The sequence below is a fragment of the Garra rufa genome, chromosome 19 (assembly GCF_049309525.1).
Source record: "Garra rufa chromosome 19, GarRuf1.0, whole genome shotgun sequence".
NCBI lineage: Eukaryota > Metazoa > Chordata > Actinopteri > Cypriniformes > Cyprinidae > Garra > Garra rufa.
This window is the reverse complement of record NC_133379.1, coordinates 21,962,347-21,989,524: the sequence shown is the minus strand read 5'-3', so window position 1 is coordinate 21,989,524 and position 27,178 is coordinate 21,962,347. Positions and strand designations below refer to the sequence as shown.

The 27,178-nt window shown below is 37.4% G+C and overlaps 1 protein-coding gene across 1 annotated transcript in view; it reads right to left on the bottom strand.

Moving 5' to 3' along the window:
- Positions 1-27,178, bottom strand: part of igsf9bb (immunoglobulin superfamily, member 9Bb) — a 160,772-nt gene that overhangs the window by 1,840 nt on the left and 131,754 nt on the right. The window contains exons 14-19 of the mRNA XM_073824629.1: positions 24,701-24,927; positions 24,198-24,282; positions 22,106-22,267; positions 21,750-21,795; positions 5,053-6,696; positions 2,058-2,185 (exon numbers count right to left, since the gene is read on the bottom strand). Of these exons, the coding sequence (XP_073680730.1) occupies positions 2,058-2,185; positions 5,053-6,696; positions 21,750-21,795; positions 22,106-22,267; positions 24,198-24,282; positions 24,701-24,927 (2,292 nt within the window). The remainder of the gene's footprint in view (positions 1-2,057; positions 2,186-5,052; positions 6,697-21,749; positions 21,796-22,105; positions 22,268-24,197; positions 24,283-24,700; positions 24,928-27,178) is intronic.

The window sequence follows — 27,178 nt, the reverse complement described above, 5'->3', positions numbered from 1 at the left end:
CGGTATTAGTACACGATATAACTACAGAAGAGTCAAGTTTTAAATAGGAAAAATATGGAAACTCGTTGGTCATTTTCGAACGCGATGCTATTGGTCTAATAGGATTCAATGATCTATGCTAAGCTATGCTAAAAGTGATATCGCCAGAACAGGAGAACGCCTGAATGGATTTCAAAACGGTAAAACTCAACTTATTAACTCGGGGGGAGTTGGAGAATGAGCCCATTTCCAAAAAAAAGTGGAGTGTTCCTTTAATATAGGTTGTAATATTCAATCAGACCGTTCATCCAGTAACTGAAACCGGCGCTACTTTCATGCCTCCCATATTACTTTGCGGACTTGTTTTACCAATGAAAATACAAACGCAACTGGCGCGATATTGCATCTCAGTTATTGCTTTTTAGTGCAGTTTAGTTTTAGTAGCTGAATTTTCTTTCAGTGTCACATAATCCTCCAGAAATCAATCTAATGTGATGATTTGGTGTGCAAGAAACATTTCTAATTATTAATTATCAATTACTGATTGACCCAAGTTCGAATTTGTGATCTGCTGAACTCATTCTTCTCACTTTTCACATCATATATCGAATCCATTTATTTTCAATACAATGAAGGAAATAATCAAAAAGTGGAAAATAAAGTACTTCAAGGGTGTTTATCAGTTAGGGTCAGTGGTAGGGGTAGAGAAGGCATTATTGTCCAAATAGGGTGGCATTCATTTAATAATTGTAAATAGCATCAAACTAATTATATTGCAAAGAAAATACTGCTATTTTTACATAATGTAAATTGAATCTATCGCTATTTGCACTTAGCTTTTGTGGACAAAAAAATGTTTTCAAGTAGCAGTCCATGGAAGCCATGAAATTTAAAGAATGAAAAAGGTAAATTTGAGTTTATATTTAAAAATTCTGACTTTATTCTCGCAATTCCAAGATTATATCTCACAATTATATAAGAAAAATCAACTTCCTCTTTTCCCTGCAGCTCAGAATCATAAGTTTATAGCCCACACTTTTTGTCCTCAAAATTGACTTCTCAAAGTTTGATAACTCGCTATTTTGGAGTTAAATTGAGTTAGAAAGTCCGAACTAGGAGAAAAAAAAAAAAGAAAAAAAAATTGTGAGATAAAATAGGTTTGTTATATAAAGTGTTATGGGTTTAAATAGTATTTCATGCTGTAATTGTAGGGCTAATACAATACATCTACTATGAATTGCATATGTGAATTATAATGTAGACAATTGTTTAAATCAAATTTATGTTTTAAAAGTAGAGTAATCATAGCAGGGCTCATATATGGTCTGTCAGTACTCTAGACAGTATTCTATTAAAAATTATTTGCATTTTGATTCTGAACATTTGTTGCGTCCTGAAGCAGAACCAGTTGAAAACCAGTAAATTAAAAAAAAACATCACTTGAAGTATTAGATAATTAGAAAAAAAATCTACTTTTTGTCTTTTTTTTTTTTTTGCACACTACACACTAAGTGATAACGAAATGTTATAATGTCAGCATAAAGCATGGCATAAAGTATCATGAGTCAGGATAAATGAAGTTGATAATTATGTTAAAAAGCAGTATATGGCATAGATCATCATCAGTACAGTGCCAGTGACCACTTACATTCTAAAAAAGCATTTTATAGTGGTAAAGGAAGCTCAGAGAGCACTTCAGTGTGGAGAACCACTGTTAAGAAGAGTCTCTCAACACCAACTTCTCACACCTCAGTGCCCAACAAACATAAAATGCATAACTGACTCTGTATATTTTAAATGACCTATGAGAACAATGTCCCTTTCCCTTAATAGATGATGCTCACACTTAAATAAGTTGACTTAATAAAAATACACTTATTATTATTGCTTCAAAACTAAGTGAGTTTCCATAGACAGCATTTTAAGGCATCATAGATGCGCTACCAACATGAAGCCTGTTCCAAATAGACCCAAGCGACCCAAATCAGTCACTTGCGATGTTCCATTTCAGTTAGCATGTTAGCATACAACAAAACAGAGAAAATGTATTGTATAACAGCTTGAGACTTTGTCCTCACCCGTCTTTCGTCTGGTCTTGGAGTTGTTATTGTTGATGCCGACTTTCTTGACTTTTTTCACTCGTTGATATCTCAGTGCTTCTATCCTCTCAGACCCTGCAGAGCCACTTGGTGCACCTCGACGTTTTCTGTGCAGGAAGGAAAAAGAGGCAAAGCCATCACACAGCTGAAAAGTAGCGCGGTGGCTCGCCATGTGTGTTAAACTGGTCATAGTAGCGGTCACATGGCCTTTGCTTAAGTTACTGTTGCTAGTACAGGCCTACAGCAACTCAGATTATCCATGAATCTCTTACACTCAAATGATCTGAACCAGGCATGGTCCAGTTTAGCATGATAAATATGATGCAAAACAATTATTTGAGTGGAAAGATAGATATACTTAAAGTTTTTCAGGAATGTCCCGTCTAAAATTACATTTACAATTAGATCTCAAATCAACTCAAATCAAATCTCAACAGAAAGAAAAATAAGTCAAGCTTAAAAACCAAAAAGGCAAAAACTTAAATAGTTTATCATATATTATTAGGAAATGAATTTTGTTTTAAAAATGTATACAATACCTCAATATGGCAACATTATGTATCTGTTTAAAGAGAAATTTTGAGAAATCATGACACAGATTTGGGTAATTACAGTGTATGTGCATACTTAAATACATTATTTTTTTTAACAAATTTTACTTATCAAACATTTATATATAAAACCTTAAGTTTGTATGTACAGTCTTCCCATCCAAATACAGTATGGAGGCACTTAAACTGGCAGCCCGCAAACTCTGCCCCACACACACGCACACTCACACACACTCTTACGAGGCACAATAAAATAACAGAAATAACATTATAGATGGCCGTCCTTCTGCTGAGGCTGCCGAGAGAAATTAAAGGCCATTAGTAGAGGGGGGAAAATCACAGCTCAGCGACAAAGCATTGTCAGAAATGTGCTCATAGACATGAATACTGTCTACAATGGGCTTCACCATGCTGACAGGGGGAGAGATGGCGGGAGGGGAAAATGGCTACTTGGGAACAGTCACATAATGAAAAATAAAACAAAGCACTTGGACAACAAATGTAACAAGAATTTAATCAGATATTTGTTGGTTTTTCAACTGAAGAGCAATATTTAGCAATGGCATGCATGGCAATTTGCACATGGAACAGGACTTTAAAGGGGAATACTCTGGAAAAGCACTTCATCGGGTGAAAGCCACAACTTAAAAAGGAGCATTTTCAGGTGCCAATAGTACTTTCCCCATTGTAAAGGAAGTGCAGGAACTGTTTTGGAAGAAAACTTGCTTCGCATGATTGTGAAATGTGTTCTGCAGTCCAAACTTACACAAAACAAGTGCAGTTTTATGCATACACTGCGTGTAGACCAGATCAATCATGATTTTCCAAAGAAAATGTAGCATTTTATCATACGAGGTGTCTGTGCAAGGCTTGAATTGGTTTCAAGCAATAAAAAGCACCTATTCAAAATGAAGTATAACATGCGATTCGTGCTTGAGACGGTCCCTAACAAATGGTCACCTTGATCCAAGATGAGTTCAAATTCCCAGCCACCGCAAGTAGTGTGTACTTCATTTAAAAAGCACATTTATTTTATAAACAGGAAGTTTACAAACTATGAGGACTTTCTAAATGGTGAATTATTCTTATGAAATCAATATATAAAGCTCTGTTCTTGACATATTTTTACTGCGTCTCAAGCATGAGGTTGTGTTGACTAAATGAAATGTGCTGGGTTTTCTAATCAATAACTGGGAAATGTACATATGCATACTAAGACCAGAATGCATATAAGGATTCAAGACTGCAGAACTCAAATATGTGGCTATCCGAAAATAAATGTAAAGTAAACTTGATAATAAACAAAAGGAAAGCAAGACCCAAAGACTTGTATTCCCCTTTAAAGGACGAGGTGAATAAAAGCCCCACCTGCTGCCCCCCCCCTTTCAGACATGGGTCCAACCCTTACCTATTGCGGTGTAGAGGACCTGGTCACAACAACGCTGCCCAGATAGCTGAGATCAATCAAAAACAAAGCAGGTAAGACTCGAGGAGTCATCAAGAATGACCAAATGCCCTATTTAAAATGATGGCGACATTGCAACAGATGAGAGCAGACAGTCCCTGCAACGCGATTCGCCCAACAAGCCTCCCCCTGACAGTCAGAGCTGGGGTGACCTGGGTGACAGGAGGCAGGAGAGAGGGGGGAGTGTGGAAAAGGCAATCATGCGGTCAGTTTACTTTGGAACGGGAGAAGAGCCCTGTGTCTGTTGTGCTGCACACACCAACCTCAGCCTCCACATCATACATTCTGAGAGTCGTCCTAAAAAGCCTGGAGTTAGTCAAAACAGTGGGCTTGGTTTGGGACTGGGACTGGTCAATTTTATTGCACATGTGGGGTTCCTCCTGTTGGGTGAAAGGCAGGGTAAAGCATGACAGTGAATGGAAAGGCTGAGATCCTGTGGTGGTATACCTCTGATTCCAGGCTTTTTAGGGGCTTCGTTATTGCATTTTTTAAATCAACTCAAAATGGAACTTCTCCAGACACGTAGCCCTAAAAGGTCTGTCACCATGTCTGTGAAGCAAATAATTCATCTTGACTTGGAATCGGTTACCCCACAACCGCATTTGACTTTTGGTCTAAGACAAGTGCTTTAAAGTGCTTCACAGACCTCATGAATGAAATTGGATGTCTGACATGAAAAGCAGAATTAGTAGCATTGAAAACTATAGCACGACTTGTCTATGTAGAAAATGGTTTTGAATGGTTTTGAATAATGTAAGGCATCTGGGGCAGTGTGTCTATGAAAGCATGAGTTCTAACATTACGAAAACCAGCTTAAGGCAAGCAGCAAACTTAATTTTGCCCATGTGAGCAGGCTGTAGCATTGGTTATTTTTGCACTGAGACCCCTGAAGATGTTACACTTAGGCCAGATGGTACATGGTTTATCAATCCACACACTACAGGCCTAGTGCACCTACCCTGAAGCTGATAACTGGGGTGGAGAGGGTTCTGATGGAAGGATCTCCTCCTCAGTCCTCCTCTGGGTTGGCATCTGCCCAAAAATGTTGCTGCTTTCTACAGGAGGTGAAGGGGACTGTGACGGATAGCTTGCTGCTGAGGTGGCAAATGCCATGTGGGATCGGTAGCTGGGACTTGCCCTTCGGCTGCCTTGGCCTTGAGCGGGAGAGGAGGAGGGAGAGGACCTCCTAGAGAAGCTAACTGAAGAAGGAGGTTGAAGGGTGATCTCAGACATCTCAGGAGGGATCGGGGGCTGGATGACACTGGGACGGGGCCTGGGGCGCACTACGATCTCTGGCGAGCCTTCGTGGGAGCTAATAGGGCTCTGGGTGAGAGGTGAGAGACGGGATGGCTGGAGAACTACCATGCTGGGTTCCATCCTACGGGGCTGCCTGGGGCTAAGCCTGGGTGTAAGCTCGTACCACCGGGTATCCAGGCTTCCGAACGAGCTTGGGCCAACCATGTGAGACACCGGGTCAGGGTAAGGCAATACCGGTACACCCATACCGTGGCTTGTGTGTCTTAGCTGCCCTAGACTCTGTGCCTCTTGCATAGGTAAACGCTTGGCTGGAAGGCCCTGAGGCTTGACCTTGCTGGGAGACTTGCCTGGGCGGATCTTTGGGGCCTCCAGCTGCAGGATACCAGGGTAAGGAGATACTTGAAGGGCGGAGGGCTGGAGGGCACTAGGAGGAAGAACAAGAGGGGGAGGCAGGGGAGGCTCCGGATGAAGATGCAAAGGGTGAGGGGGTGGAAAAATAAAGTGAGGACCCTCAATTGTGGCGAAGGTAAAATCAGGTCGCTGCCAGATGTCTGGAGAGCGCGAGGTGGAGGGGTGCGCTAAGGGAAGGGTGTAGCCAGAGACTGCATAATGCTGAATCTCTCCCTCACCGATTTCCTCCGGGATGGTGGGATGACCAAAAGGTCCCTCCAGGTGGTAAGGAGGAGAAGACATTACTGAGCTGAGAGGGCTGGTGTCTGGCATGTAAAAGGGAGGCGGAGGCTCAGGTTCCCCTGGACTTCCCAAGTAGCTGTAGAACTGGCCATGGGAAAAGGCTCGGAAGTGAGGAGCACCACGAATCTGCCCGGTAGCCTGGAGTCGACTGGTCTCCATGATAGTCATGCCTTCCATGGGCCTCTGGAAGCGGGGACTGTAGGCTGGGGGCTGCAAGTAAGACTCCTGGCTAGAAGAAATCGGGGAGATCTGATGTGGTCTGAGGGTAGCCATCATAGGCGGCATGGGCCCCGGATCATCATTCTCCTCATCTGACTGTCGAAATTCTGGGTACAGGTCAGACTCCTCCACGAAGGGAAATCCCTCAATGCGCCGTGCCTTTACCGGAGTTTCCACATCTATAGGTTCCATGACAAAACGTCCATCTGGGCCACGACTGATCAATTCGATTGGTGTGGTAGCCTCTGCCTCGTGCTTAGAGACACTATATTTCTTGCTAATTATTGCTCTCTTGGTCTTCTTGTATAATGACAGCTCCTTCTCCTTGGCAGGACTTTGAGGAAACTTCTTAGCTCGTAAACCATCCTCGGAGGACTCTGAAGGAGGTCCAATGGAGCGGACACTTTCTGGACTAACCTTTCCAGAAGATGATCTATAAAAATGGGAAATAAAAAGAGAAGAATAAATATTGACCATTGTAGTTTCAAGTTCAAATACATCCTAGACAACTGGCCATAAATCTGATGTGGTTTATCATTCATCTAAATGCTTTCATTTGTTAAGGTGAGGAATACCTGTGATTCATATATACTTAAATTACACCACAACAGACCAACACGCACTGTGAAAGATTCTTTGACAGTCTCACACCCAAAGCACTTCAAGGTATCATATCACACCCACACCTCTCAAAGTGACAAGCAAGGCGAGGATGATGTAAGCTATAAAATTCAACAGTACATGTGCATATCAGCAACTTAAACTTGCTTATTTACTTGAAATCATTGTTAATAAGTCAATTAACTGTTTTCTGGAACTTTTCTGACAAACATTTCTTAAGATAACCAGTTGCCCCCAAGTGTTTAGTGCAACTTTTCACTCTTTTAGCATTAACCAGAATGATTAGTGCAGTGGTTTGTTTATTTTTAAGGTCATAATCATGTGAGCTAAATGTAACCTATGATTTTGTTTTGCCAGTTTATCATTTGGCATCTCTATGCTACTTTACATATTAAAAGCAATTAGTTATCTTCAAATCAGATTAAAAATATCTAGGACACACAATTACACGATTATTTCAAACCCCATAAAGTAGCACCCTGAAACCTAATAGAGATGAGTTTGTTTGTTGTTGTAATTTTCAATCTTTTTTTCTGGATATACCTTGTCATAACTCATCCTTGTTAAGGCCTTATACTCTCCAGTCACCACTGTTTGAATATCATAGCTAATTTAGGTTTAACAGTATTGTTTCCTCAAGAAATGTGTCAAGTGTGTGTGTGTGTGTGTGTGTGTGTGTGTGTGTGTGTGTGTGTGTGTGTGTGTGTGTGTGTGTGTACGGAAGCCAACACATATCCTCATTAATCATAGATGGTGACATTTTCCAAGATATTCAACTGAGAGTATTTATGTGACCAAACAACAAGAAATAACAAGCATACTCCAGAAAAGAAGAGAGAAAATCAGGAAATTTTGGAGCCATAATACTTTATTCAGTAACAGATATACATGTAATGGCTGAAGCTTTGTTTCTGCTGAATCATTACACCATGCACTTTCGCTTGTAATGGCTGCGGTGACGGAGCTTGGTTTCCATGGCAACTGCCTATTGATGACCACCATTCAGGTGCAATGACGTTATGCCTGCTCCAAGCAACAATACAGTGCACCATAAAGCAGGCTTTTCCCCAGCCACGCAGAGGAAACACACAATACACACTCTTTAGCAAAAGGCAAAAAAAGTCCCCACCAAAGAAACTTCTCACCATTGTTCTCACAAATGTTTAGAGGCATAATACACAACATGTCTGTTAAGAGAATGAAGAGAAAACTAAACACATAGACAGGTTTGATCGGATATTAACTTCCTTGTCAACAAGGCTGTGCTTTCATTTTACAAAAGTAAACATGTTTTGCCTACAAACATTGATAAAACGTCAAAGATTCAGGTGTGTTTTAGCTGCAATTATCCTTATCAGCTGATCATTCTAGTTGTCGTCCTGCTAAACGTTGTGATGAAAGATAATGACTTCAGGATTGCTGACAAAAAGATCCGTATCCAACCTTATAGAGGCCACCAAAATAAACCTTTCATAGAAATTTCTCCTGGAACTTCATAAGGACTCTTCAGATTTATACAAACAAACATATTGTTGCTATTTTAAGTCACAAAGTCACAAAATTCTGGACTAATTAAGCTGAGCATTCAAAAATGATTGTCAGGCAATATAGTACAACAGTTAAATCAGTTTTTGGCACAGAATATCTCTTTAAAAGCTCAATCTACTATTACTTTTCACTGTAATAAGCAATTACAAAGTGCATAAGCTTCACAATATACCAAGAATGTGCACTAAATAAGTTAAATCCACCAACAAAACAATAAATAACTAAGAATCTGAATCTGAACGCAGGAACGCCAGCTGCTGCACGTTAACCTCTGGTGTGCAAGGGTGTGTTGGTGACATACAGGCAGTGGTTCAGGTGCTTGGGAGGGAGAAATCTGAAACAAATATTATGGGGGTGATTAAGACACATGAAAGAGAGTGCAAGCCAGCCCTTGGCAGCCTATGGGCTTAATGTGTGCAACGTTATTTAAACTGTACTGTGCATTTTTTTTGTGTGTAAGCACATAAGTTCTCATGCAATGCTTAATGTTATGTAGAATACAGCAAGCAAAAGTATTTTAGTATTATTTTAAAACCAAAGCTATGAAATATTATATATACATCAGAATTTAAATAGAATTTGACATTGGTAGCATGTTTACCATGTACATTATAAATACATGAAAGATAGGCACACAGATAGAAACAGTTAAAGTCGAAAGTTTACCTTGCGGAATCTGCAAAATGCTAATTATTTACCAAAATAAGAGGGATCATACAAAATGCATGTTATTTTTTATTTAGTACTGACCTAAATAAGATATTTCACATAGAAGGTGTTTACATATAGCCCACAAGAAAAAATAATAGTTGAATTTATAAAAATGGCCCTGTTCAAAAGTTTACATACACTTGATTCTTAATACTGTGTTGTTACCTAAATAATCCACAGCTGTTTTTTGTTTTGTTTTGTTTTTGTTTTTTAGCTGTTCATGAGTTCCTTGTTTGTCCTGAACAGTTAAACTGCTTGCCGTTTTTCAGAAAAATCCTTCAGGTTCCACAAAATATTAGTTTTTTCAGCATTTTGTGTATTTGAAAGCTTCACACGTTCAAACGCTCACTGATGCTTCAGAAGGAAACATGATGCATTAAGGCCCAGGGGGTGTAAACTTTTGAACATTTTTCTTATTTTGTCTAAATATCTTTTTTTTTGTTTCATTTAGTACAGTGAGCATTTGAACCTTCTGTAATAGTTGCATATGAGTCCCTCAGTTGTCCTCAGTGTAAAAAGATGGATCTCAAAATCATACAGTCTTGTTGGAAAGGGTTCAAATTCACAAAAATGCTGAAAAACCAAAGAATTTGTGGCACCTGAAGTATTTTTCTGAAGTACAGAGGGCAGTTTAACTGTTCAGGACAAACAAGGAACTCATGAACAATTATCACTAAACAAAAAAACACAGCTGTGGATCATTCAGGTAACAACACAGTATTAAGAATCAAGTGTATGTAAACTTTTAAACAGGGTATTTTTTAATAAATTCAACTATTATTTTCTCTTGTGGACTATATGTAAACATCTTTCATTTGAAATATCTTATTGAAGTCAGAACTAAATAAAAAATAACATGCATTTTGTATATTACTTATTTTGGCAAAATGTATAACATTTTGAAGATTCTGGAAGGTGTATGTAAACTTTTGACTTAACTGTAGATAGATAGATAGATAGATAGATAGATAGATAGATAGATAGATAGATAGATAGATAGATAGATAGATAGATAGATAGATAGATAGATAGATAGATAGATAGATAGATAGATAGATAGATAGATAGATAGATAGATAGATAGATAGATAGATAGATAGATAGATAGATAGACTACTTTTACAAATGTAGACCTGTAAAGAAAAAATATTTGGCAGACAGGGAGAAAAAGTAACAGCTAAAGTAACAGACAAAGTAAAACTCACATCCACCCTTATAAAAGGTCCAGCCATGTAATGGACGGCTTGGTGAGAGTTTGGGGAGCTGTATTAAATTTAACTCAGGGATGACTGAGTGTGAAATATTTGTTAGAAATTTCAATAAAAGGCTAAATATGATTTAAAGTCTGGTTGCTTGTGTAATTTCATATAAAAGCTAGTGTTCTGAAAGTGTTCGTGGCAAACTTGACCCAGTTCTGTGACCAGAATTTCACAGCTCTTAATGTACTGCTTTGTAAGGAAAATAAAGGTACTGTGTCGCCCTCTGCAGGACATATGAAAACAAACAGACGCTTTAAATTAAATTAAAGATACACACTGGGTTATTTACAACCTAAATAACCTCTATTGACTGCAAGTTTGGTATGTTGTCAGTTTCCACAAACAACTCTGAATCCCTTCATTTATAAACAGAATGGGTAAATGCATGTATAATGGAAGCCTACTAAAACTTTTTTCTTATTTTCTTGTTCAAAATGAATGTACAAAGTGATTTTCACAATCCTCATTCAAAGTTTTAAAGCAGCTTTGCAGAGAAAATGTTAATGTTTATAATAAATCCTAATATCTTCATGCTTTACAGTCACATTTAGCACATTAGTGCTGGGTGATAATTTACATTTTGCAACAAAATTAAAATGAGGCAGTTGAGATTTGCTATATACAGTAGTATATATTGCTTTATGTGAATGTACTGTATATATGTGAACATGAATATGTGAACCTATTGGAATTGTTTGCCAATAGAACTATTGTCTCATATTAAGAAGAAAACTGCAAACAAAAACATTGTTTTGTTATACAAACATTCCCACACACTAAATTAAGAACTTAAAATAACCCAGAAAGCGTCTTTAATTTCTATATCCTAAGCATAAACTCTTAAAATTTGAGTCTCCTGTGTGTATAGCGCATGGGTTCACAGCCTGCCAAAACAACCGTGCCCAGCAGCGCACATGGGACGCATGCGACATAAGGCAGTGCACACTGCTGAACAAGGTGCAGGCACTCACAGAGGACTGGTGGGCGGAGGCCTGTAGCTGCTCCTTTCCTGCCCTTCCCAGTAGGGTTCTATGCCAGGCAGAGGGGTAAGAGGACTCCTGCGGCAGGAAACACAATAGAGATGGGAGGGATGGGGATGGGGATGGGGATGGGGAGGGGAAGGGTCATGTTGGCCATCAACGCGGCTGCTTTCCATACAACCATCATAGCAGGAGAACAAAATAGTGACATGGAGAGATAGAAGTAAAGGAAAGAGGAAGGGAGAGCTTGAGGACATAAGAAACGATAATTATCGAGGGCACTGGATTGTTCATTTAATAAATGACACAGTTAATCATCTTTCAGACGTTTAGAGCCTGTGCATGCAGGGATGTCAAGGCCAGCTTGGATCCATGCAGTCTTCTTGTTTTGATATATTCGTAGACATTCAGAGGCTTAATTAAGATTCCTGGCAAAATGAGATGATATACAGTGGAGCGCAAAGATCGAGACTGAATGCTTCAGGTCTGCATTTTTAAAATAAATTATATTTCAAACTTCTAACTTCTTCTAACTGTTGTTATTAAATGCTGCAGCTGCTGCTGAGAGCAGATCTATACAGGTGGAGCTGGGGAGGTAGAGGGTTTTAGAGGAATTCTGAAATGCGCTGTGAAATTTTAAAGGGGTCATCAGATGCAAAACTGACTTTTACATGTTGTTTGAACATTAATGTGTGTTGGCAGTTTGTGTACACAACCACCCTACAATGATAAAAATCCACCCCTAGTAATATGTAAAAGTAATATCCCCTTTTTCAAATAAGGTCATTCTCAGCTTCTTGTCAGTGTGACGACACACCGAAAGAGGCCGCTCCCACCATAATTGATTGACATGAGCGCCTTACCTTAGACCCGCCCTCACCGAGCTGAAACAGTCAGACTCTGACGCCATTGTGTCGACTAAGGACAATGTCTCTGATTGAGTGATAGAGGTTTTCTGTTGTTGGACGTAATAATGAACATAGCAGTCATCATTTACTCCCGACATCTGAGCTGCTGAAGATGCAGCTGATTAATGTTACTTTCGTTTTTTTAAAGGAAAGCGCCAATCCCTGATCTACATATATGGGTCTATGCTCGTGCAAATCATTCGTGATGCAGCTTCACTCACAGCAGAAGTGAGTATAAGGGTTTTTTATGCATCTTTGCAAATCGCCTTTCTTAATAATGTGCTAGTTAGCAAGTTTCTAAAGTAGCTAAAGTAAACATTATGGCTCGTCATCCCATGGCAGAGAGGGGTGGGGCCAGCAGAGCTCATTAGCATTTGAAGGAACATGCAACAGAATGACTTGCTCTGAAAAGGACTGATTTCGACAAGGTAAAAAAAGTGTTTTTTACACTACCATTGAGAAATTTTAACCAAAGTATGTAGACTTCTCATTAGGACCCTAAAGAATCATATCAACTTGTGGAAAATGGGCATCCGATGACCCCTTTAAATGTTAAGCAGTAAACTTATTGGCTGCAAATGCAACATGAACCAATCAGCTTGTGCCAAGTAGTTTAACGTTGTGAATATCACCAGTTTGTGTTTAGGATCCATCAGCTTGCGCCATTTAGAGTTTCAAAACACTGGCATTTCTTCATTTTTGAATCCCAGAATTCTTTTTTTAACTTTCCGTATTTCTTTCTTGATACTGAATACCAGATTTTCAGTACATCCAACTTTTGCCTCCACTGTATAATTTTGCGAAGCACTAGCCTACGTAAAAAGTACAATACCTCAAAGTATATTCTGTGAAAAAAGAATACTTGATGCCATAACAATAGTGCAGTTAAAGCAGTTACATGAAAATAAATGTAATACTTAAGCGCTAACACAAAGAAACCATATCCTAGCACATCCTGAAATAAAGTGACAGAAATTCTGTCATTAATTACTCACCCACATGTAACTCCAAACCCCTAAGACCTTCGTTCATCTTCGGAAGACAAATTAAGACATTTGTGATGAAATCCGAGAGCTTTCTGACACTGCATAGACAGCAACGGTGAATATAAGCGAAAGTCTTACGGGTTTGGAACGACATGTGGGTGAGTAATTAATGACAGAATTTTCATTTTCTAGTATTTTCTAGTACTATAACCGCTAACACACTTCGCTTTAGATTACTAAAAGATGTATGTAGGAGGATCAAGTACTATGAATGTATTATGTGAGACATCACTAGTATGAATGTATTTTTATGCTCTCTAGTCACTTAAATCTCATCATTTGTGTTTCTGAAGCATTAGAGGACATCAAAGATGTGTTCAAATAGCTTCTACTTGCTTTAGAAAAGCAGTATGCAAAACTGTGATAGGATAATACTTTAAATATTAGCTTATTAAGAAATAGCATGAATAAATTCTGTTGAATGTATAAAAAAGAAAAGCCTAATCACCGATGTCCACTGTTATTAGCACTGGGAAGAAAGACAAACAACACAGTTAGAGTAAAATGTAAGTAAAAAAGAAAAGTCTAAAATACCAGAAAGAAGAAACTCCCTGTTCTTCAGATGTGTGCAAGTATACCATGGTAAATGCAAAATAAAAATATGAAAGCATTGTACCAGGCATTATTGGAAGCAGAGATAAAACAGCATGCACATTTACCATGGTAGAGAATCCACAGATGTTGTTATCATCAGTCAAAGTTATTAAAGAGTTCACCCCAAAAAATCTGTCATCTGAGCTTTTTATACTACATTAACCCTGGATTATCGTCTTTTTTTTAAAAAAAGGTCTTGACATTGGGTTAAGCCACATGTCTCACTAGTAATTTTGAAAGGCGATTAGCACCCCTTTTAATGGAGGGTTATAAAAAAAACTGCCTCATGTTAAGCAAAAAAACAACTAATCATAAAAGCCTCAATGCTTTAAATATTCATGCACTCATAAGCAGTTTTAAGTTAATACTGACTGAAAAATGTCTCCCCCACCATAGTTCTCAAATCTTATTTGAGCAAATTAAATACAGTTGAAGTCAAAAGTTTACACCCTCCTTTTAGAATCTGCAAAACGTTAATTATTTTATCTTGTTTGTCCTGAACAGTTAAACTGCCTGCTGTTCTTCCAAAAAATCCTTCAGGTCCCACAAATTCTTTGGTTTTCCAGCATTTTTGTGTTATTGAACCCTTTTCAACAATGACTGTATGAGTTTGAGATCCATCTTTTCACACCGACAATAACTGAGGGACTCATATGCAACTATTACAAAAGGTTCAAACACCCTAAATTTAAAGATCAGGATAAATGTAACTTATTTTGTCATCTGGGAAACATGTAACTATCTTCTGTAGCCTCTGAAGGCCGGTACTAAATGAAAAAAGTATGATATTTAGGCAAAATAAGAAACATGTACATCTACATTCTGTTCAAAAGTTTTCACCCCCTTTTCTTAATGCATGTTTTTTTCCTTCTGAAGCATCAGTGAGCATTTGAACCTTCTGTAATAGTTGCATATGTGTCCCTCAGTTGTCCTCAGTGTGAAAAGATGGATCTCAAAATCATACAGTCATTGTTGGAAAGGGTTCAAATACACAAAAATGCTGAAAAACCAAAGAATGTGTGGGACCTGAAGGACTTTTCTGAAGAACAGCAGACAGTTTAACTGTTCAGGACAAACAAGGGACTCATGAACAACTATCACTTTCTTTTTCTGTCTTTTTGGTCAGAAAGGACATTGCTGTACAATTTGTGATTATAATTCATCTTCACACAATAAATCGATTGTCTGTTATACAAAAAAAATAATCACTTTCATCATACCTAAATCACATGTTGCACAGATGTAGCGTATGATTTACAATGGTTGTACTGTACGAGCACGTTTTACACTCTCTTTTCAGTGTCTGATTGTTGCCATGGTAACTCAAAAGCAGCAGGTTACTTTGAATCAGTGTCTGTGCAGACACCAATTACTATGAGGATGAACCTGAACCCAAGACTACAGTACTTTCTTTACCAGGGAAGTAAGTCATCAAACCATGAACAGTTATAGACAGGTCAACACCACAGTCAATATAGCAAGCATGAGTAGATGAACACCATTTTTCCTACAATAACTTTTATCTAAATCTCACTGCAAAACACTCATGTCTCAAATTGCTCATTAACAGCCATAAAACATTAAATCAGTTACAGAAAAATAGGAATAAACTTCAAATGTCATTAATGAATGCTGTAAGGCACCAATTAAAATGGAGTTACAGCACTTGCTTAGGTTCTCAAATTTAAATTCAGCGCAGGTTGTTTTCCAATCCCACCTCTTTTTCTTTCACCTCTCATTTGGTAATTAACCAAAGTGGCCAAATAAAGAAAGAAAGAAAGAATTTATTTGAAATTACATAAAAAAAAAATTTGCCAAATGTTGTAGTGCCATACTTACAGATGTTACAGATGAGGCAATATTGTGGCTAAATGTGCAATCCGTTTGCAACATGTCCAGCATATTTTGAAATTTATAGTAATTAGTTAATGATAATAAACTCCAAACTGGCAAAATGGGCCAATGGTGTTTCTGGTAAACATACAACATAAGATCATTTGTGCAAAAATTCACCTTATTTACCCCTACAGCTATCTTACGTTACTAATACGTGACCCTGGACCACAAAACCAGTCTTAAGTCGCTGGGGTATATTTGTAGCAATAGCCAAAAATACATTGTATGGGTCAAAATTATTGATTTTTCTTTTATGCCAAAAATCATTAGGAAATTAAGTAAAGATCATGTTCCATGAAGATTTTTTTGTAAAATTCCTACTATAAATATATCGAAATGTAATTTTTGATTAGTAATATGCATTGTTAAGAACTTAATTTGGAGAACTTTAAAGGTGATTTTCTCAGTATTTTTATTTTTTTGCACCCTCAGATTCCAGATTTTCAAATAGTTGTATCTCGGCCAAATATTGTCCTATCCTAACAAACCATATATCAATGGAAAGCTTATTTATTGAAGTTTCATATGATGCATACATCTCAGTTTTGTCAAATTTAACCTGATGACTGGTTTTGTGGTCCAGGGTCACATATGCTGTTTTATACAACAGTTCTTTCTGGTCCTCGAATTTGATTGGCTGAGAGGAGTGCGATATTCTAGTGATAACAGAACTCTGTTTCTCTGTTTGTATCACACCGCTTGTCACAGTGTGTGCCATTATGGACATCCGGCTCCACTATAATTTTGTAAATAATACTGTTTTTGTATTATGGAATGTATTTAAGAGTTTTTTAGGAGAAAAGAGTTTGTTTAGACTTCAAATATGCGGCTTGTTAACAGAGATAAAGAAAAATGTTTTTAAAGGTCCACTGAAGTGCTTTGAAAGCAGTCCTGTTTTTTTTTTAAATAGCCAATAGTGTTTCGTTTAAATCACAGTTTGGGCCAGAGCCGCTGAGCTGGGTAAAGCCGCATTTGACAGTGTATGACAGCCACAATCTCATCCATATCGCATTATCTATATAAAAATAGCTATAATAAAATATAGCATTCTGTGTAGAATTCAAATGTGTCTGACACATTTTGTGGTGTGCGGCAAGTCGCACATATGATCGCTTCGTCCTATCGTGTCTCTGGTCGGGAGCAGACTGTATGTGCGCTGCTGTGACGGTTTGTGTGACACAAAGCGAAACCAGGCTTCATTCGCCCCAATGGAAAGCATATTTACATTGTCTGAATCATTCCTTATTCCCTATATAGCGCACTACGTGTCATTTACTGTACAGAAAATTCTTATTCTGTGAAGAAGTGACTGATTTCAACCACAGCTTCAGCATCTATTTTATATTGTATGGAGTGGGACACTTCAAATATTAAGAGCATTTGATTGGACAGAAAGTTTGATGGAATATTTGATCCATATTGGCGGAAGTTAGAGACTGTAAGTTTTGAATGCTTATATCTTCGATCTTTGTCATTGTTTTGGAGCGCACTAGCTTACAGATAACCTTAAGGATAATATATTCTTACTAAAAGCCAAAAAACTTCAATTTTGATTTAAACAGCCAAAATGTGAAGCCTTTATTATTAGATTTAGTTGGTTGATTTCAGAAATATACCCCTTATTAACCATCACATGAGACCTGGAATTAGTGAAGTCTTTCTTAATTAGTCTTTCTTTCTTTAGTCACAAAGACATTAAGGTTTTTGATGATAACATTCCAAGATTTTTCTCCATATAACAGACTTCAATGGGAGCCAACAGGTTGAAAGTCCAACCTTCAGTTTTAATGCTGCTTCAAAGGGCTCTTCACAATCCCAGCCGAAGAATAAGAGTCTTATCTAGCAAAAAATCTGTCAAAAAACAAACAAACACAAAGCTCGAGGTCACATGCGGTTAGTTCTTCGTCTGTGTACTTTGGCTCAAAAAGGTAGGGTAGGGCGAAAAACTCATCTTATTAGATCTCATTTTCTCCTCCGACCTTAAAATCGTTCAACATTGTTGTTTTACTTTTTTTGTAATGGGTGTTAACTCTCTTTGCACGTTTGCTTTGTAAACACTGGATCAGTACTTCCGCCTACGTTACGCGTGACCTTTCCAACATGACTATATAATGCGTGAAGTCATTTGTGGTTAAAAAGAATATATATATATTTTTCTTTTTTTTTTAGGAAATGGCATATTCACTGAATAAGACACGTATTTCTTAGCTGGGATCGTGTAAATCCCTCTGAACCTGCATTGAAACTGCAATTTGGACCTTGAACCCGTTGATCCCCATTGAAGTCCACTATATGGAGAAAAATCCTGGAAAGTTTTTTCTCAAAAAACTTAACTTCTTTGCGACTGAAGAAAGAAAGACATGAACATCTTGGATGACATGGGGATGAGTAAATTATCAGGGAATTTTTATTCTGGAAGTGAACTTTAATTTACCCCCTCAACAACTGTTCAACTGTTTGTTTCCTTTGAAGAACCAGGATTCACACAATCTTGAAAGACCTGGATATATGAGGAAGGCTAATTTTAAAAGTGTGATTTACAGACCTGGAATTGTATTTTGTAAGGACAATTTTGTATAATGAATATACATTTTACAAGCTCTAAAATATTTTACTGGGTAAATTCATTAGTTACCCTAAAGAACAGGCCCTAAAACTGAAATCCTTAGATGTAAATATTTAAATTTAAATTATAATTATTTTAGTTACTGAAATGGAATCTTTCAAAATAATATTAAAGAAACAACATGTAAGTTTTCACAGCTAGAGGGCACATATTCAAAAAAATACAGAAACAAAGGCGAAGTTTGATGACGCCGTGATTGAATGTGGAATCATGAGAGTTGTTGTCTTCATCACCACAGTCGATGCAATCCGTCGGGACTTGGTCAGAAATCATGTTCATGGATGAGCTAATTTATTAAAGACTTAATAAGGTCACTATAGTATGAAGCAGGGTGGGGCTGAAAGTCGTAGAAGCGAAACAAGGACGCAAAAGCTATTGTTAATGAAGTACAAGCGCGATACACAGCTCGAAAGCAGCTGAGCTTTTATTACGCCACAGTCGACCACTTCTGCTCCTTCCAGTTATGCGTATGTAGGAAAAAGCAGCAGTGTTTTGTCATACTACACACATTTGAGTGTGTTGAAAGTTCTGTTATAATGCTACTCTGTGCATTCGTCACCTGTCTAATACAATGCATAACAAAATAAAGTGTCTGGTATTTCCATGATTTTAACAAAATAGAACTGGAAATCGAGTGTGTATGATGTCATTGGTGGGCGACGCAATGGCACAGTCTGTTTTACTAGTTAAAATAGCTTATTTCTCTGGATTTAACCCTTTAACTGTCACTCCCTATCTTGAACATAGACATGAAAATGCACTTTCCAAAGTTAAATCTCTAAAATGAACGAAAACATTTTGTAATATGATTTTGATGTACAATTTCCATGGTGTCTGATTTTCAAAGGATGAATTTTGAGATTTTAAGTTTTCATTTGATATATAATTTCTTATGATTTTTAAAGAGTGATAGAGAAAAAGGCAACTAAGAAAGTCTTTTTGTGAAAAAGGTCAGAACTCCGGTTATGATGTAGAATTTTTTTTAGGTGCACTCTTGTCATGAATTAATCTATTACTTTACCTACATAATTTGTAACACAAACAGTGATAAAATATCTATTTAAGAGTCTTAGACCTTCCCATTGATATATACAGTCGTGGCCAAAAGTTTTGAGAATTACATAAATATTGGAAATTGGAAAAGTTGCTGCTTAAGTTTTTATAATAGCAATTTGCATATAGTCCAGAATGTTATGAAGAGTGATCACATGAATTGCATAGTCCTTCTTTGCCATGAAAATTAACTTAATCCCGATAAAAACTTTCCACTGCATTGTTAAGAAGGCTTCAGGGCGTCCAAGAAAGTCCAGCAAGCGCCAGGATGGTCTCCTAAAGAGGATTCAGCTGCGGGATCGGAGTGCCACCAGTGCAGAGCTTGCTCAGGAATGGCAGCAGGCAGGTGTGAGCGCATCTGCACGCACAGTGACGCCAAGACTTTTGGAAGATGGCCTGGTGTCAAGAAGGGCAGCAAAGAAGCCACTTCTCTCCAAAAAAAACATCAGGGACAGATTGATCTTCTGCAAAAAATATGGCGAATGGACTGCTGAGGACTGGGGCAAAGTCATATTCTCAGATGAAGCCTCTTTCCGATTGTTTGGGGCCAGGCTTGGGGTCAATTCAGGAATGAACTCAACAATTCCAATTCAAAGAAGGAAATTGAATTGGAATTGGAATTCAACAACAATTACAGGAAACAGAGTTGGAATTGAATTGGAATTACAGGAAGTGGAATTGAATTTAGGGAAATTCCACTGAATTCCGTTCATTGCTGTTTCTGAGCATTTATTTGTGATAGCATTTAGAGACATACATTTGAACTTTATTTATGATGCTTTACAAATACCAAGTAATGTATGAAATAGAGTTGATCAAATGCAAGTAAATAAAAATGAGAACTGTACATTATGAATTAGTAATTGAATGACAGTGGTGATAAGTTTCTGGATGTACTATACATTCAATATATGATTAGCACATAATATATGAATTCGAATTTACCATTCATTCTCAATTCAATTCATGAATGGCCCCAACCCTGTTTGGGGCATCTGGAAAAAGGCTTGTCCGGAGAAGAAAAGGTGAGCGCTACCATCAGTCCTGTGTCATGCCAACAGTAAAGCATCCTGAGACCATTCATGTGTGGGGTTGCTTCTCATCCAAGGGAGTGGGCTCACTCACAATTTTGCCCAAAAACACAGCCATGAATAAAGAATGGTACCAAAACACCCTCCAACAGCAACTTCTTCCAACAATCCAACAACAGTTTGGTGAAGAACAATGCATTTTCCAGCATGATGGAGCACCGTGCCATAAGGCAAAAGTGATAACTAAGTGGCTCGGGGACCAAAACGTTGAAATTTTGGGTCCATGGCCTGGAAACTCCCCAGATCTTAATCCCATTGAGAACTTGTGGTCAATCCTCAAGAGGCGGGTGGACAAACAAAAACCCACTAATTCTGACAAACTCCAAGAAGTGATTATGAAAGAATGGGTTGCTATCAGTCAGGATTTGGCCCAGAAGTTGATTGAGAGCATGCCCAGTCGAATTGCAGAGGTCCTGAAAAAGAAGGGCCAACACTGCAAATACTGACTCTTTGCATAAATGTCATGTAATTGTCGATAAAAGCCTTTGAAACGTATGAAGTGCTTGTAATTATATTTCAGTACATCACAGAAACAACTGAAACAAAGATCTAAAAGCAGTTGAGCAGCAAATTTGTGTCATTCTCAAAACTTTTGGCCACGACTGTATAGTTTTTCATAATTAGATTAGGATTTATTTGTAATATGGCGAAGTAAACTTAGGTGACAGTTAAAGGGTTACACATTCTTTGAAACATTTGGGATAATGTAAGTACACAAGTCAGCAAAATATATAACACTGTTCTAGTGGTTTTTGAATATTTTAATTAAAAAATCTTACATATTGTGCCTATAAGGCTCGGGGGTCTTTAAATATTGCTGTGGACAATGGAGGACCTCGGAGTCTAAAAGGTTGAGAACCATTGATCTAAAGTGCAAATTAGACAAGAGACCTGTTTAGAAATCCAGACTAATTGAAAAATGAAGAAACTGCTCTTTGATGAAATTAACTTAGACCATCCAGTCTATGAACACACTACATCCATGAATCACCGGCCTATCACTGAGCAGTAATTAATGGGTCTTCTAATAGGATCTTTAAACGAGAGGGCGTGCCTGTCGGATGCCTTGATTTATGAAGCACACTCCGCTCTCTGTCTGAATAAACTGAGGTGCGAGGGGAGAAGGGGGAAGTTCTTAAAAGACATTACTTACGGAGTCTCCACGCTCTTTCTGGTGTGTGTAATAGACAGAGGGGGATCTGTTGAAGAGAAAACCAGATCAGAGATTTCAGACATGCATAAAAAAACTAATTTTCTGATGAAAAGCTTGTCAGAATTTCTACTGCATCATCAGTTGTGTGATTGTGGCAACTGCTTGTTATTTCAACCTCTTCACACTGCAATGGAACAAGATTGTAGAAATGCCTTGAATGTTAAACACAAGTTTCTCAGTGTTTTCCAAAACTCCTCGCATTCTGTTTGAATCGCAAGCCCATCAGTAGGGTAAGATATGAAAGGTATGGGTTTGGATGATAAAGAGGAGGGCATTCTGACTGCGTCACCACTGACCTCGTCTCCGCTTGAGCTTACGCCGTCTCTGTTTGTTGACGAAGCAGGCCGCTAGCGTGCTGAAGAGGATGGCTGCTGCCAGGAAACAGATGGTGGCCACAATGCCTGCCACCACCGGCCGCGCCAGACCCTCGTCTGGCACCTCAGGCGGCGGGAAGTAGTCTGAAAGATATAAACAAGCTCGTCTTCAGCACACACACAAGCTCTTTCATTCTAAGTGTGGGCTGTTTCAACAATAAACCACACAGCTCATTCTGAATGATTTAGTTAATAGGAGGGAGGATTTGAAAGATTTAAAACAGAATTAAATAGTTGCCGATCTTGTATATAAAGAGATTCAAAATACATACAAAATCACACTGGGATGCTTTGAGAAATAAAAACAAAGACTGAATGGGAGCCTCGTGTTTGTTTTGACTTCAAGTAGTGATTGAATTCTGACTGCAGTACATAAATATCTATTTAGGAAATTCAATCATTCAGAGGTGACTGTTAATCACTAGAAAGTGGTTACAGAACAAAGACTGTCAATAAAATAAAATACAGATTTTTGATCAAATAAATGCAGTTTTGGTGAGCATCATTTCTTTTTTATGTAACACTTTTTTGGAAAATATTTATGCTTTGATTCGGATTTTTAGGAAACTGCTTTGAGAGATTGAAATATTAAACAACTAGACTATAAAACAGGTACTGAAAAATAAAAACACTACAGTTCAAAAGTTTGGGGGCAATAAACTAGACTATACTACAGGTAATTAAATTAAATAAAAAAATTAAATTAATTAAATTAAATTAAAACACTATTGTTCAAAAGTTTGGGGGCAATAAACTAGACTATACTACAGGTAATTAAATTAAATAAAAAAAATTAATTAATTAAATTAAATTAAAACACTATTGTTCAAAAGTTTGGGGGCAATAAACTAGAGTCTATAATACAGGTCATGAAATAAAATAAAATAAAATAAAAACACTACAGTTCAAAAGTTTGGGGGCTAAAAATTTGGTACTATAATATGGGTAATGAAATAAAATAAAATAAAATAAAATAAAATAAATTAAAACACTACAATTCAAAAGTTTTGGGACAATAAACTAGAGTCTATAATACAGGTACTGAAATAAAAATAATAAAATAAAATAAAATAAATAAAAACACGATAGTTCAAAAGTTGGGGGGGCTAAAAACTAGACTGTAATACAGGAACTGAAAAAAAACACTACAGTTCAAAAGTTTGGGGGCAATAAACTAGACTGTAATACAGGTACTGAAATAAAATAAAATAAAATAAAATAAAATTAAATTAAATAAAATAAAATAAAATTAAATTAAATTAAATTAAATAAAAAAAAATTTAAATAAAAACACCACAGTTCAAAAGTTTTAGGGCAATAAACTAGAGTCTATAATACAGGTACTAAAATAAAAATAATAAAAAAAAATAAAAAAATAAAATAAAAACATGATAGTTCAAAAGTTGGGGGGCTAAAAACTAGACTATAATACAGGTACTGAAAATAATAAAAAAAAACACTACAGTTCAAAAGTTTGGGGGCAATAAACTACAGTAGACTGTAATACAGGTACTGAAATAAAAATAATCAAATAAAATAAATTCAATAAAACCACTATGGTTCAAATGTTTGGGGGCTAAAAACTAGACTATAATACAGGTGATGAAATAACAGAAAATAAAATACAAAATAAAATAAAAATTAATTATTTAGAACTTTTATTTAAGAATCCTGAAAAAAGCATCAGATTCTACCATTTCAACATTTATAATAATAATCAGCAGTGAAGTGAAGAGAAACTAAGCTTATAATAAAACAAAAAGAGCACAATTCCTTCAATATTTCTAAATATATACTTATTTTAAACCCCCTTAAAAAAGATGTTCATTCACAAAATACAGCAGATGGCAGCAGAGTCCCATCAAACCATTGCTATTTCCGAGTCAACTCATTCCATTACCGTTTGTGTGGGCCTAAACAAAAATCTCACAGTATAATATAATATTCTGTGCAGTAAATCTCACAGTACAGATTCAAAACCCATATGGACTATAAAAATCCTTAAAGCACTGACCTGTGCTAGAGACTCCCACTACATTACTGGGCTCACTGACAAGGTCCTCCATAACCGCCATCACTCTGAACTCATACCAGGCCTCCTGCAAAACAATGCAGAGACATGTACAGCATGTTTCTTTTTAAATAGATGATTACAAAACTCATTCCTTTGAAAGTGTAGTTGCAGCAGATTAGAAAGCTGTAAGGAGTGTGAAATAATTTGAATAAATTTGCATCTAAATGTGACAATATGTGACAAATATCCAAAATTAAACATTAGAATTAGTGAAAAACCTTAGGGAGATTTTCCCACCTGTTTGCTTTTTTCTTCAAATTGACACTTAATAAACATAACTGTGACTAAATGATGACCAAATATATTGTTGGGTGATTTATTTTAGGGCTAAAATAAAAATAAATAAATAAATAAAATAAAATGTTTATAGTTATAGTACTCTCCCGCAGGAATTCCAATACAAATGTTATGTCAATTTTTCAAAATGGTCATCACAGGCATACCTGAACCAGGTCTCTAGCCAATAGCTCTGTCTCTCCTGCAGGGATTGCATCATCAAGAACATCCCACCTCTCTCCGAGGCGGAACTCCATGATGTAGTGATCTATTGGCGACGTGTGATTGGCTGGAGGGATCCATGTGAGTAGGACTCCCTGCTGTGTCCGGTTGGCTGTGAGGCACCGTGGTGGGGTAAGCAGCACCAGTGGTTCTGGGGTACTTATAGGAAATACTAGAGGAAACAAAGTAAGTAACAAAGTCATGCTCATTTGATGCTCAAGAACATTTCTTCTTGTTAATGTTGAAAACAATGATACTTTATTTATTTTCTTTTAATTTAAGATAAAACAAAAGTTCAAAACAGCAGCATTTATTTGAAATATTTTTTTTGTACTACAATGTTTATACTAAAGAAGTTAATACTTTATTACAGTATTATTATTTTAGTTATAAAAATTATATTTAGTTATATATATACATACAGTCAAGCCCGATATTATTCATACACCTGGCAAATTCTGACCTAAAGTTACTTTTATTCAACCAGCAAGTTTTTTTTTTTTTTTTTTTTAATAGAAATGACACAGACAATTCCCAGAAGATAATAAGATGATTAAGACGATGTACAAGAGGCATCATTGTGGAAAAAAATATTACTCATCTTTTATTTACATTTGAACAATAAGTGGCATGTCCAAAATTATTCATACCCTTCTCAATAATCAATAGAAAAGCCTTTATTGGCTATTACAGCAATCAAACGCTTCCTGATAATTGCATGTCTCCACTGGTATTTTTGCCCATTCATCTGTAGCGATGAGCTCCAACCTGAAGGAGTTGGTCTCCTTGCCATCACCCTGATCTTTAGCTCCCTCCACAGATTCTCAATTGGATTTAAGTCAGGACTCTGGCTGGGCCACAGCAAAACATTAATGTTTTTGTCTGCTAACCATTTCTTCACCACTTTTGCTGTGTGTTTTGGGTCATTGTCGTGCTGAAATGTCCACTGGTGCCCAAGGCCAAGTTTCTCTGCAGACTGCCTGATGTTGTTGTTGAGAATTTTGATGTACTGCTCCTTTTTCATGGTGCTGTTTACTGTGATTAGGTTCTCTGGTCCACCGGCTGAACCAACCACCCCACCCCCCCCCCCCAAAAAACAAAAAAAACAAAAAAAAAAATTTAGGTTCCCACCATCATGTTTGACAGTGAGGATGGTGTTCTTACGGTTTAAGGCTTCTCCTTTTTTACACCAAATAAAGGCTACATCATTGTGGCCAAACAATTCAATTTTAGTTTCATCGGACCATAAAACAGAAGACCAGAAGTCTTCTTCTTTGTCCAGATGAGCATTTGCAAAGGCCAAACGGGCTTTTGTGTGCCTTATCTGGAGAAGGCACACAAAAGTCTGTGGTTTGCGTCTGTGGAGCGGTGTGCAGTGTCCGTTGGACTGTCTGCCTTGAGATGTTGTCACCAGCAGAGCCAAGATTCATCAGGATGGCCTTGGTGGGTGATCCTTGGATTCTTTTTTACTTCTCTCACTATCCTCCTGGCCAGCACAGGTGTCACTTTTGGCTTCCGACCACATCCTCTGAGATTTTTCACAGTGTGGAACGTCTTGTATTTTTTTATAATAATTTGCACTGTAGCCACTTGAACTTAAAAACATTTAGATATGGTCTTATAGCCCTTTCCTGACTTGTGAGCAGCCACAAAGCACAGCCGCAGGTCCTCAGTGAGCTCCTTTGTCTTAGCCATGACTGTCCACAAACCAACAGCAGAGAGCCTCTGTTTTTCCCCTGTTGAGTTGATTAAAACAGCTGTTCCCAATGAATCAGGGTAATTAGGATGCGTTAGAACAGCTTGGACTATTTGGAATGGTATAGAACTTTGGATTTTCCCATAGACTGTGACAGTTTGCAAAGGGTATGAATATTTTGGACATTTTTTTATTTACATGTTCAAATGTAAATAAAAGCTGAGAAATATTTCTTTCCACAATGATGCCTCTTGTACATCATCGTATTTGTCACGAATTGAGTCGTCCTGTCATTAACTCTTGCACTACACATCATGGAGTTCAGCCCCCACAATCCACTGCACTAATCACTGCATTCACCTGCTCCCTGTTTCTCACTGCACTGATCACTGCTCACACCTGCAGCTCATTCACACACACACAGCTGCAGCTCATCACACGGACAGCTTATATGCCACTCACACACACAGCTTCCTCGCGAAGTCTTGTATTGCCCCGGCTGCATTTCTAAGCGTTTTCTCAGTTTCCTAGTCTCCGTGTTTTCAGAGTTTCCTAGTTTATTCCTGGTTTTGTTTCCTGTTTTGCCTTGTTTTCTCTGTTTGTTTCTGTTGTTACTTTGGACTGCCCATTTGGTTTTTGACTCACGCTTGGTTACTGGTTTACTCTCTGGATTATCTTCGCTGTTGTTGTTTGCTGGTGTTGACCCTGTTTGCCCCGACTACGATCT